Raw genomic sequence first — 11,799 nt, 5'->3', positions numbered from 1 at the left:
ATAGAATTCTCATCCTCAATGAGTAAGCCCAGCTGAGCCAGACATGTCCCTCGCTGTCCTTTGGCTGAGCCCCAGATGAAACGGTAGGCTCTCCAAATTCCAGACTGTTACAAGAAACTCGAGTGAGCTCTGGTAGCGCAGTGGTTAAAGCGCTCAGCTGCAAACCCAAAGGTCAGCAGTTGGAATCCACCAGCCGCTCTGTGGGAGAAAAATGTGGCAGTCTGCTTCTGTACAGATCACAGCCTTGGAAACCCTCTGGGGCAGTTCTACTCCGCCCTATAGGGTCACTATGAGTCGGACTCGACAGCAACGGGTTTTTTTTTTTTTTTGGTTTTATGAGAAACAGGGTTGGAAGGGCAAGAAGTGCTCAGAAAACGGTAGAGAAGACAGATGCCGCCGCCCAGCTCCACGTGAGGGAGGGTTTTGAGGGACGGCTTTTTAGTCCGCTTTCTGGGCCTCCACTTCTGACAGCTGGGAGGAGCAGGCAGACCCCTCCGAGGGCGAGAGGAGCTCCCGGACTCCTGTCTATTCCCTTTTTGGACAGATCAGGCAGCCACTGTGGGCAACCTTGGCCGGTGGTTCTCTTACATGGCCTCAGCAGTGAGTGTGATCGCTGCCCTTGCTGCGTCCCGTCGCAGGGGCGGTGGAGCGCCCGAGGGGCGTGGTGCGGGGTGACTCTAGCCCTTTTGGCGCGCCCAGAACCGCGGCCAGAGGAGAGCGCGCCGGCAGCGATGGGTCGGCGGCCCTTTGTCTCTCTCGGGCTCCCGTCCGCCCGCCCCGCTCCTGCGCACCCATTGGTCGTGGCCCCGCCTGGGGCGGGCAAAAGGGCAGCGAGTGGGCGGGGCCGCGTGGCGTCACGCAAGATGGCGGCCTCGGCGGCGCTGTGCTTGCGCTTGCGGACCGGGCTCCGGCTCGGCGCCCGGGGGCTGTGCACGAGGCTGGCGACACCGTCCCCCCGGGCCCCGGACCAGGTGAGCGGGACAGGGGTGGCGCCCCGCGTGCGGAGGCCTTTCCCCGGAATTCCAGACGGGACGCGGTCGGCCGGGGGCTCTGGGGCGCCGCACCTCAGGGTGCTGAATGGAACCCCGCCGCCGCCGCCCCCCGCGCCCTGGGGCGCTTCTCTGGCACCCGAAGTGGACATGCTTACTCCCCTGGGCTGGATGCTGGGGGCCCAAGTGTGCCCTCTGGACCCCATCTCTCACTCACGTGGGTGCCGGGGGGAGGGTCACCTGTTCTCCATCTCTCTGCCCGCTCGGGTGATACTTCAGGGGGAGAGGCCCGGGACACCGGGGTCCCAACCTGGCCTTGGGGGTTTTTTCTCCGCTTTGGTGGTGGAAGGGAAGGGTGTAGGCATTCGGGCTCTCGATTCGACCTCCCTCCATGTTGACAGTGACCCAGCCATTCCGACCTCCAGACCCATCATTTCCGTGCCCTACTTCCTCAAGCCCCAGGCAAGCGGACTGCCCCCTTCCTGAACCACCCCTTCTCTCAGTACCCTGCTACCATGAGCCCCAGCATCCAGATGTCTTAATTCCTCGTCCTGTCCCATCCCCCCTGTGTCCTCCAACCCCTTGCTCCAGGCACCCAAATGTCCCGGCCCTCCGATTTCTTCCTCCCCTACTTTTCTGGGCTCCAGACCCTCCAGTCCTGTTGCCTCCAGGATCCCGGGTACCCCGGGGATCCAGGTGTTTGGCAGTCTAGTTCCTGACTCTCCTGAGGGACCAGCCTCCCGCTGCCCCTCCAGGGACAGGAGGCCTGGGGGTGATGTGGGTGTCTGCTTCTGGCTCTGGGCCTTGATTCTTCTCAGGGTCTGGGGTGCCCAAACCACCCCAGCTTCCTCTCTCTCCTCTTTTGGCCAACCTGCCTTCTTCTCAATCACAGGCTGCAGAGATCCGGAGCCGTGGGGGCACTCAGGCCCAGGGGTCACAGAAGCAGCAGCAGCAGCAGCGGGGGTCTGAGGGCCCTAGCTATGCCAAGAAAGTCGCACTCTGGATCGCAGGGCTGCTCGGGGCTGGTGGGACCGTGAGCGTTGTCTATATCTTTGGTGAGGGATACACCCTTTTCCCCAGTTTTGTCGTTTAGGCCTCCCATTCCACCACAGAACCTCCCCCTAGAGTTTTATCTTCATTCAGCTTGTCCTTCAGAAGGGCAGCCAACTAGGACACATACGTAGAAAAGGGGGGGCATTTCCTGTCTTCTCTCCTTTGCTCCCTCCCTCAAGTTTTTACTCCTTCACATGGGCTCCTACACAAGGTTACAGGGGGCCGGTGGGAAGATGGGAAAGAGGAGACCTCAGAACTCAGGAGTCCAGTCTCCCTGCCCCTGCCTCAGTACCCAGAAGACTGGGCCCCAAATCTTCTCATTCATCCCTCTGTTCCTTGCAGGAAACAACTCTGTGGATGAAACTGGTGCCAAGGTGAGGAGGAAAGAGATCTAGATTCCATGTTAGAGGTCCCATCCTGTGCGTGTGACAGTGGGTCCCCTTTGGTCTGGTCAGGCCCATTTTTGCCTGGGGTGAACTTCTCCCTCCCAGGGACTATTGCTTACTCCTCTTCGGGATTCTGGAGATGCCTTTTCTGGGTGTGATGGGGTTCTGCTTCTGCCACCCCCAGCCCCCTGTTTTTCTCTTTACCTCTTAGATTCCTGATGAATTCGACAATGGTAAGTAAACAGGCACAGATTCTGGGATCCCCATCCTCCCAACTCTGCCCGCAGTTTGCAGGGATGTCACCCTCCCCATCTGGTGCGTCCTCCCTCCCCCTGCCCCTCCTTCTTCCATTGGGAGGTGGGGGAGTCAGCAGCTGGATGGCTTTGGGAGGAGGGGCATTACAAAGCCCCAGTCCCCTTCCCTGGCCCCTCAGCCCGGCAGCAGATGGTCAGGGCCAGATGGGGGGAGGAGAATGGGGGGAGTTGGGGAGACAGGGTGGCCCTACGCCAGACACATGGCTTCCTGTGCCTTAGATCTGAGCCTCTAGCCCCTAACCTCTGCCTCTTTATGACAGCCTCCTCTTTTCCCCCAAGCCTCTAACCCATCCGGCTCTTCATTTCCAATACAATGCCTTCCTCCCTTCTCCCGCTTCTGTTTAACCAGCTTTGGCTGGGGAGTTTCTGACAAATTGGATAGTAGTGAGTAGCTGTCAATTCCTATCACACCTGGCACTTTCCCCGAGAAAAAAACATTTCAGAAGCTACCTATTTGTGTTGGAGACGTTTGTCAGTCAGCACATTAATATATTGATGCTGCTGTAACTCGGAAGGTACAGGTATAAAATGAGCGGATAAACACAAGCATAAGTGTATATGTTTATTAGTTTAACTGGTTCCAGTATTATAGTTTTTGACACGTAGGCCCATGGGTTTAAGTGGGCTAAATATGCCATATTGAAGTAGGCAGTGGTATAAGTAGGTCGCGAATAAATGGGATGTAAAGCAGGTGTTCTTGACCTTGGTACTTCTGACAGTTGGGAATCGAGAATTCTTTGTTGTGGGGGCCTGCCCAGTGCATCGGTAGGATGTTTAGCAGCATCCTGGGCCCCTACCCACTCCATGTCAGTAGCACGACCATCAAAAAGATCTCCAGACGCTGCCTTCCACATCACTCCTGGGTGAGAACCACTGGTTGAAAAGAGAGAGATGTGTGTATATTCATCCTGATTTGACTGGACTTGGCTTGCTGGCTGAAAGTGAGCAGTTCTAGAAGCCTAGTGGTTCAAATTGGATGTCAACAGATATATACATACGTTGGTTTTGAATGGGTAGATGATGTATAGTCGTTCTGTTTTATACTTTGGGTGCCGGGTGAATGCAATATTCAGGTTAAAACTTGTTGTCAGGTGCCATCAAGTTGGTTCTGATTCATAATGCCCCTATAGGACAGAGTAGAATTGCCCCATAGGGTTTCCAAAGAGCAGCTGGTGGATTTGAACTGCTAACCTTTTGGTTAGCAGCTGAGGTCTTAACCACTGCGCCACCAGGGCTCCAGGTTAAAACTAGGCAGGTGGATAAATTATCTTTGTCTCTACCTGGCGGTTACCTCGTTTTACCCCTCTCTTTCTTTTTACCTAGAAATGAACTGGTTCAAGCTAGGTGTGTTGGTAGATGGTTTGTACCTGGTAGCTCAGTAAGCCCCTGGTTTGTCTGGGAGGTTGAGCAGGGGCTTAGCTCAGAACCCTTTGTTCCTTGGCGTTCTCCTAGATCCAGTCCTGGTCCAGCAGTTGCGCCGGACGTACAAATATTTCAAAGATTATAGACAGGTGAGCAGGAGCCCTAGGCCCTGTCCCCAGATCCCCCCCGACCCACCCCACCCCAGCCGCCTGGCTCCATCTGAGGGCGCCCCATCCTGTCCCTCTTTCACAGATGATCATCGAGCCCACCAGCCCCTGCCTGCTCCCAGACCCCCTGCGGGAGCCGTACTACCAGCCGCCCTACACACTGGTCTTGGAGCTCACTGGCGTCCTCTTGCACCCTGAGTGGTCGGTGTGTGCTGGGGAAGGCAGTGGGTTGGGGCACTGGACAGGTCTGGGCATCCGGATCTTATAACATGGTTAAGAGCACAGTTTTTGGAGCCGGGCTGGGGCTCGGCCCCGGCTCTGCTGTGTGACCTTGGGGAGGAGGTGCGCCTCTCTTTGCTTTGCCTTCCTCAGCTGTGAAAAGGAGAGGATGCTAGTGTCCATGCAGCAGGGCGGGTGTGGCGTGTCTCACTGTCCCCACTGCCTCCCCAGCTGGCCACTGGCTGGAGGTTTAAGAAGCGTCCAGGCATCGAGACCTTGTTCCAGCAGCTCGCCCCTTTGTATGAAATCGTCATTTTTACGTCAGAGACTGGCATGGTGAGGGCCTGGGGTCGGGGAGGGGTGTTCAGTGTGGCGGGAGGGCTGGAGGCCAGGGCTCAGCCTGACCTTGTTATCCCTCCCACCCCACCCCAGACCGCGTTTCCTCTCATAGACAGCGTGGACCCCCATGGCTTCATCTCCTATCGCCTCTTCCGGGATGCCACACGATACATGGAGGGGCACCATGTTAAGGTGCCGGGTGGGGCCATGGGTGGGCTACTGGGCTGGCAGACTTGGGGTGGGGACTTCCTGAGGGAACAAGGGCCCAGCTCTGACCCCAGCCTCGACCTGGGTTCAGCCCCAGCTCTGGTTCCTGCTGGCAGGACCTGGTCTGCCTCCAGTCTGGGTTGGGACTCTGAGCCCTTTTCTCTCCTTAGAATCTGGGATGGGAGTGAAGGGAAGTGGGTTCTCTTTAAAAGAGAAAGTTAGGGACAACCAGTAGGGACACAGGGCTTGTCTCTGTGTCTTTGGGACTGTGTAATTGAGATTGCATTTGGGGCCCACCTGATCTGAAGTCTGTAACTATGATCCGTTATATATCCAGCGTCCCTGAGTCTGTGCCTGGGCCTTTTTGTGCGTGTGGGTTCAAGTGTTCATGGATTTCTGACTGTGTCTTGGTGGGTCTGGGGTCTGTGTTGTTCTTGGGGGTTTAAAGGTAGTGGGCTGCAACTGAGGGTCATGGGAGGATCTGTGGCCATGTGTTTGGCATCTGTGCCTGTCTCCTATGACTGTCTGTTGGTCTCCCTCTTGCTCTGGGTCTGCCTGCATCTCTGTATCTGGGTGAGAGGTTCTGCAGCCCATGACACACCAGCATGTCCCAATCCCCTGGGTGGTGTCTGGCTCCCTCCCCTGCCCTCCTGGATCACCCTCTCTGTGTACTGGATGTCTGTCTGGGTGGGAATTCCAGGAACCTGTGTGACCAGCTCCCTGGGAAGTTTGTTGCCATAGACACAAGCCTGCCGTGGTGATCCCAGTGTGTGTGTCTGCCTGTCTCTATGGGTTCCTGGTAGGGAGGGGAGGGACTCAGGCAGTGACCTGACCTACCACCCCCTCCCCCCCCCCCCCCCCCCCCCCGCTTCCAGGACATTTCGTGTCTGAATCGGGACCCAGCCCGTGTGGTTATTGTGGACTGCAAGAAGGAAGCCTTTCGCTTACAGCCGTACAACGGCGTTGCCCTGCGGCCTTGGGATGGCAACTCTGATGACCGGGTCTTGTTGGACCTGTCCGCCTTCCTCAAGAGTGAGGCTGGCCCTTGACCTCCTGGCCTCTTACCCCAGAGCCCTTGCCCCTCAAGAAGGACTATAAGCTCTTGACTCTGGCTCGTCTTTCATGTAGAACTGGGCAGTTGAGAAGCAGAGGGTCCAGGGGCATCTTAAAGTGTTTAGAAGCTTCTTGGGCTATTTGGGTGGTTCCTCTGGAGTGTAGGGGGCACCTGGGGATGTTCCGGGGACATTCAGGGCTTGGAATCCTTTCAGAATGTTGTGAGGTGGCCCCGACCCCCAGGGTCTGCCCTTTACCTGTGGGCCCTGCCTCCCTCTGGCCCTCAGCCTGGCTGACCCCAGCCTTTGTGCTCGTAGCCATTGCGCTCAACAATGTGGAGGATGTCCGGACAGTGCTGGAGCACTACGCACTGGAGGAGGACCCGCTTGAGGCTTTCAAACAGCGGCAGAGCCGGTTAGAGCAGGTGGGTGCTGTGGGTCCCCAAGCCACGTGGGGGCAGGTACATTGGTTCCGAGGCTCCCTGGAGGGGCCTGGAGTCAGCCCATCTCTACCTTCACTGGTTGGCTGTGTGACCTTTCCTGCTTCGCCTCAGCCTGTGTCTGTAAACTGGGAGTATAAGACAATCCGCTTCACGGGGCTGTGGTAATGAGTGGGGAGCGGATTCTGTGGCCTGGCCTGAGAACAGACGCCGGAAATGCCAAGCATTTGAGATAGGGCTGGGGCCGTGCTTACTTGTGGAGGTAGCCTGTGGGCTTTGCTCAGGTCTGGAAAGAGGGATCCCTGGGGATTGGGGGGTGAGGCCTGAAGGTCTGGATAAGGAGTTCTGGTGGTCCTGTTTGGACCTTGGTAATTTGGAAATGGGGCTGCGGGTGTGGATTGAGTCTGGGGACGAGATTGCCGGGGCTCTGGGCTGGGAGTGATCAGATTCTAGATTGTGTTCCTGGGGCCCCTGAACACAACCCAGAGAAGGGGTTCCTAGAGATTTGGGCTTGGTGTCCCCCAGCACTCAGCAGCGGTCAGGGTGGGGTACCAGTGGCCCAGGAAGCAGGACCATGCAGTCTGGGGAAGGGACCCCTGAAGTTTGGGCCAGGGTCTTGCCAGCATCCAGGTTTGGAGGGTAGGGTCTAGATTAGGTTCCCAGGTTTCAGGGGAGGGGCCCCCTGAGATCTGGGAAAAGGGCTCGTGAGAGCTTGTGGTCTAAGAAGTTGTTGAGGCTCAAGAATGGAGATCCTGAGTGCCTGGGATTTGGATCTGGCGTCCCCCAAATGTCAGAGCCGGGGGGTCCTGTGACTCAGAGCTGGTTATTGCCAGTGTCTAGGCTGGCTCTCTGGAGCCTGGAGTCCACCTGTCTATGAGCTGGTATCTTGGGGGCTTGGGGAGGGGGGCACTGGGCTGGGCTGGGCTGAGGGCTAGAGGAAGGCTGGGCTGGGCTGGGCTGGGCTGGGCCAGGCCAGGGGCTAGAGGAAGGCTGGGCTGGGCTGGGCTGGGCCAGGGGCTAGAGGAAGGCTGGGCTGGGCTAGGCTGGGCTGGGCTGGGAGTAGAGGAAGGCTGGCCCCTGGGCTGAGGGCTGCGGGCCTGGGAGTCTAGGGGGGAAGCTGTGCCCACCCTGGGCTGACCTCCCCTTGTCTGTTTGTCCATCTGCTCAGGAGGAACAGCAGCGCCTGGCTGAGCTCTCCAAGTCCAGCAAGCAGAACCTCTTCTTCAGCTCCCTCACCAGCCGCTTGTGGCCTCGCTCCAAACAGCCCTAATCCCTGGGCCTCCTCAGACTCAGTGCCTGGGTCCTGGCCCCAGGGCTCACAGACCCAAGAAGTGGGCTGCCACGTGTCCAATAAAGTCCATCCCAGACGCCACGACTCGTGTGTCCGGAGAGTCACGAGCTGGGGGCATCAGGGTGAGGTCAGGGACTCGGGCGTCATCACCCACCTCTCCCAGAGCGGCTCATCGGCTGCCAAGCACGGAGTGGGTGCTTTATTGCATCAGGGTCGGTTCCCTGGCCTGGGAATCGGGACACTTGGGTCCCTGCTCTGGCCGTGTCTTTCTGTGGCTGTGTGATCTGCGGGAAAAAAACGCATCTGCCTGTGGCCCCAGACTCTCCACTTGTGAACAGGAGAAGTGAGGACGGCACCATGGGTTCTGAAGACAGGTAGCCACCGGGCTGCTATGTGAATACGTGAAGAGCGGGCTCACTGGGGCTCTGGTGGACCAGAGATCTCCCTGTCACAAGGGCCAGGGATGCTCCGCCCCAGCCGGCTGTCACCCCGCGGGAAAGTAGGCCTGGGGTCGTTTCATCTTCTGGTCTGTTTAGTAGGAGCTAGAAATTGGAATTTCTTAAATTAAATCTCCGAGTTTCTAAATGTTGGCTCCTAGCTAAAACAGGCAGGCGGTAGCAGTAATGCCCAGTAGAACTTTCTGCCATGGTGGACTGCACGTTCCATGTCTGCGCTGTCCGGTACAGGAGCCAGCGGCCACTTATGGATATTGAGCACTTGAAATGTGGAGAGTGTGACTGAAAAAACAGAATTTGAAATGTTACTTAATTTTAAATTGCCACAGGTAGCTCCTGGCTCCCACACTGGACAGCAGAGCCATGTATTAAGGGTACGGCTCCAGACTGCCCAGGTTCAAATCCAAGCTCTGCACCTTCCTGGCTGTGTGATCTTGGGCAAGTTGCTTTACCTCTCTCGGTGCCTCAGTTTCCACATCTATAAAGTAATAGTAGCACCTACTTCATAGGGTAGGCTTTAGGGTTTGGCGGGATGCTTCCATGTAAGGCTTTCCAGTGGTAGCTGTGTGAACCTTAGGCAAGGCACGTACCTTCTGCCTCAGTTTCCTCATCTCTAAAATGGGGGTGTAACAGTACTTATCTTAGTAGAGTACTTGAGAGGAGTAAACAGGATAATCCACATCCAGACTAAATCCATCATCTCTGTCTGCCTGCCTGTCTGTCTGTATTAACGGGGACTTGTTACCGGCCATACTGGTTACCTACAGATTGAAATATCCTGTACCAGTTGGACTTGAATCACCTTCTACCCAAGTCCTTCCCCCTTTGCTGTCCCAGCTGCCATCCAGTGCTAGTACCAGTTAAATATTTTTTAAAAATACCTTCTCTACTCTATGTTGGTGTTAGGTGCCGTAGAGTCAGTTCTGACTCATAGTGACCCTGTGTACAACAGAACGAAGCAGTGCCCGGTCCTGGGCCATGCTCACAGTCGTTGTTATGCTTGACCCCATTGTTGGAGCCACTGTGTCAGTCCACCTCGTTGAGGGTCTTCCTCTTTTTTGATGACCCTGTACTTGACCAAGCATGATGTCCTTCTCCAGGTACTGATTCCTCCTGATAACATGCCCAAAGTATGTGAGACATAGTTTCGCCATCCTTGGCTTCTAATGAGCATTCTGGCTGTACTTTTTCCCAGACAGATTTGTTCTGTTCCTTTTTCTGGCAGCCCAAGGGTATGTTCAGTATTCACAGGTATCAGCTCTTCAGTCTTCCTTATTCATTGTCCAGTTTTCACATGCATATGAGGTGATTGAAAACACCATGGCTTGGGTCCAGCACACCTTAGTCCTCAAAGAGATATCTTTGCTTTTTCATACTTCAAAGAGGTCTTTTGCAACAAATTTGCCCAAGGCAATGTGTCCATTGATTTCTTGAGTGCTGGTTCCGTGGGTGTTGATTGTGGATCAATAGCTGTTTGCTATACTAATTAAAATTTATTTCAAACTGTGGGCCACAATGAATCTCTGAACTCTAGGTTTTCTAAAAGGCTCACAAGTGTCTACAAAGAATGAAAATTTGCTTCCTGCCCTCCAGCCCTGGGCGTGGGAAAGGGCTCGTCCCTGACCTTGAGCAGGTCTGGGGCCTGGTGATCTGTGCGTGTGGCCTTGGCACTGGCTGATTGCTCTGCGGGGAACGTTTTCCTCAGGTATCCATCTGGCTTCCTCCCTGCCTTTAGGTCTGGGCTCCCCTGACCACCCTGTTGAATATTATAATCTTCCTCCCAATATACTCCATCCCTCTTCACTCTGGTTTATTCTGCGATATGCTCACCACCACCTGGCATACACATTTTCATTTATTCTCTCTGCCTTCCTTCCGTGAAAGTGCCAGGAGGGCAGAGAGTCTTGTTTTGCTTGTCGGTGCCTGGTGGTTACTAAACCAAACCTGTTGCTGTTGAGTCTATCCCGACTCAGAGCGACCCCTATAGGACGGAGTAGAACTGCCCGCACGGTTTCCAAGGAGCGACTGGTGGATGTGAACTGCTGACCTTTTGGTAGCAGCCGTAGCTCTTAACCACTGTGCCACCAGGGATTCCTGGTGGTTACTAGGCCCGTCTTAAATATTTGTGGAATGAAGGAGCGTTCTAGGTGATGGGAACAGCCCATGCACGGCCCTGAGGGAGCCAAGGGCTTGGTTGTTCAAGGAATGGCAAGGAGGCCCGTGTGGCCAGAGCAGGTGGGTGAGGAGGGTCATGGCAGGAGTTGAGGCAGAGAGAAACAGGTCGTGTGGGGTGTCACAGGCGACAGTGAGGACTTTGCCTTTTACTTGGTGTGAGATGGAGCCACAGGGGTGTCCTGAGCAGAGAAGGGACATTTCTGTATTGAGGGGTGAGAGATGGTGAGGAGAGGCCGGAGGTGATGGGCAGGACTCCAGTGGGGGTCGTGGGGAGGGGCGCATTTCCAAGGGCGGCTGTATTACTAAATGAGTTCATAAATGGGTATGTGGTGGCTGACACTTGACGGTCAAATCCCGTTTTGTCTTGAGGACCTGTGGGCATATAGCTACAGAAAACCAAACCCATTGCTGTTGGGTGGATTTCCAACTCATAATGGTGGTGCAGTGGTTAAGTGCTACAGCTGCTAACCAAAAGGTCGGCAGTTCGAATCTGCCAGGCACTCCTTGGAAACTCCGTGGGGCAGTTCTACTCTGTCCTATAGGGTCGCTATGAGTCAGAATCGACTCCACAGCACTGGGTTTGGGGGTAATGACCCTATAGGACAGAGTAGCACTCCATCATTGGATTTCCAAGGAGCAGCTGGTGGATTTGAACTGCCAGCCTTTTGGTTAGCAGCCAGGCTCTTAACCACCACACCACCAGAGCTCTACAGAGGGTGTTTGGCAATCCCTTAAGGTACACATCACACCCAGAAATGAGCATCCTTGTGAAGCACCTTCAGGCCTGGCACAAACACTCAGGAAAGGTTGGCTCTTGCTGTTTTTCTTTAATGATTTTGAGACCTCTCCCACCTGGATACCCTCTGAAGCTGCCATCCAGGGCAGGGCTTGCCAGGACTTCCCCCAGCTGGTTCTGATGACTGCCCACATTGTTTTTGACTGTTTTCCTGTGGTGGGGTGCTCATTCTGGCACCTAACCTGGTGTGGGCCCCCATTCACCTTCCAGTAATTTTGTCCATGAGATCTGACTACCTTTGGAGACCATATAACCTGAGTCAGCTGGGGGGTGGGAAGGTGGGGTAGGGGAGGAGCTTTTGGAAGGTTGGAGTATATTTTGAGGACCCTGAAGAGCCCTGGAAATCCATGCAGGGAGCCATACTCAGGTTTGTGCTTTAGAAGGAGCCCATAGAGTGATCAGGGCCTGGATGGGGAAGTACAGACAGAGGGGTTGGGCCCCCGGATGGGAGAAGTACTGGGGGTGATGAGAGCTCAGAGGAGCTGCCCAGGCCCCTTGGGAGGTGTTAGGGAGGGCTCCCTGGAGGAGGTGATGCTTGAATGGTGAACAAGAGG

At 55.6% G+C, this 11,799-nt stretch overlaps 1 protein-coding gene across 1 annotated transcript; it reads left to right on the top strand.

The window, feature by feature from the left end:
* Nucleotides 1–836: 836 nt before the first annotated feature.
* On the top strand, nucleotides 837–10,695 carry TIMM50 (translocase of inner mitochondrial membrane 50). Its single transcript, XM_049901442.1, has 11 exons — nucleotides 837–971; nucleotides 1,882–2,044; nucleotides 2,385–2,416; nucleotides 2,640–2,661; nucleotides 4,195–4,253; nucleotides 4,357–4,476; nucleotides 4,722–4,826; nucleotides 4,923–5,021; nucleotides 5,912–6,068; nucleotides 6,407–6,513; nucleotides 7,697–10,695. Exons 1-11 carry the CDS (start codon nucleotides 864–866, stop codon nucleotides 7,796–7,798), a joined length of 1,074 nt encoding a protein of 357 aa, XP_049757399.1. The 5' UTR covers nucleotides 837–863; the 3' UTR covers nucleotides 7,799–10,695.
* The last annotated feature ends 1,104 nt before the right edge of the window (nucleotides 10,696–11,799 follow it).

Source organism: Elephas maximus, chromosome 11 (assembly GCF_024166365.1).
Source record: "Elephas maximus indicus isolate mEleMax1 chromosome 11, mEleMax1 primary haplotype, whole genome shotgun sequence".
Taxonomy (NCBI): domain Eukaryota; kingdom Metazoa; phylum Chordata; class Mammalia; order Proboscidea; family Elephantidae; genus Elephas; species Elephas maximus.
The sequence above is the reverse complement of the archived record's forward strand: the minus strand, read 5'-3'. Positions and strand labels throughout refer to the sequence as shown.

Bases quoted from the DNA above. Each gene is read 5' to 3' on its own strand.
- TIMM50 (XM_049901442.1), top strand. From the start codon at position 864: ATGGCGGCCTCGGCGGCGCTGTGCTTGCGCTTGCGGACCGGGCTCCGG. The intron at 2,045-2,384 runs GTGAGGGATACA...TGTTCCTTGCAG, and splicing joins GAGCGTTGTCTATATCTTTG to GAAACAACTCTGTGGATGAA. The intron at 6,514-7,696 runs GTGGGTGCTGTG...CCATCTGCTCAG, and splicing joins GGCAGAGCCGGTTAGAGCAG to GAGGAACAGCAGCGCCTGGC.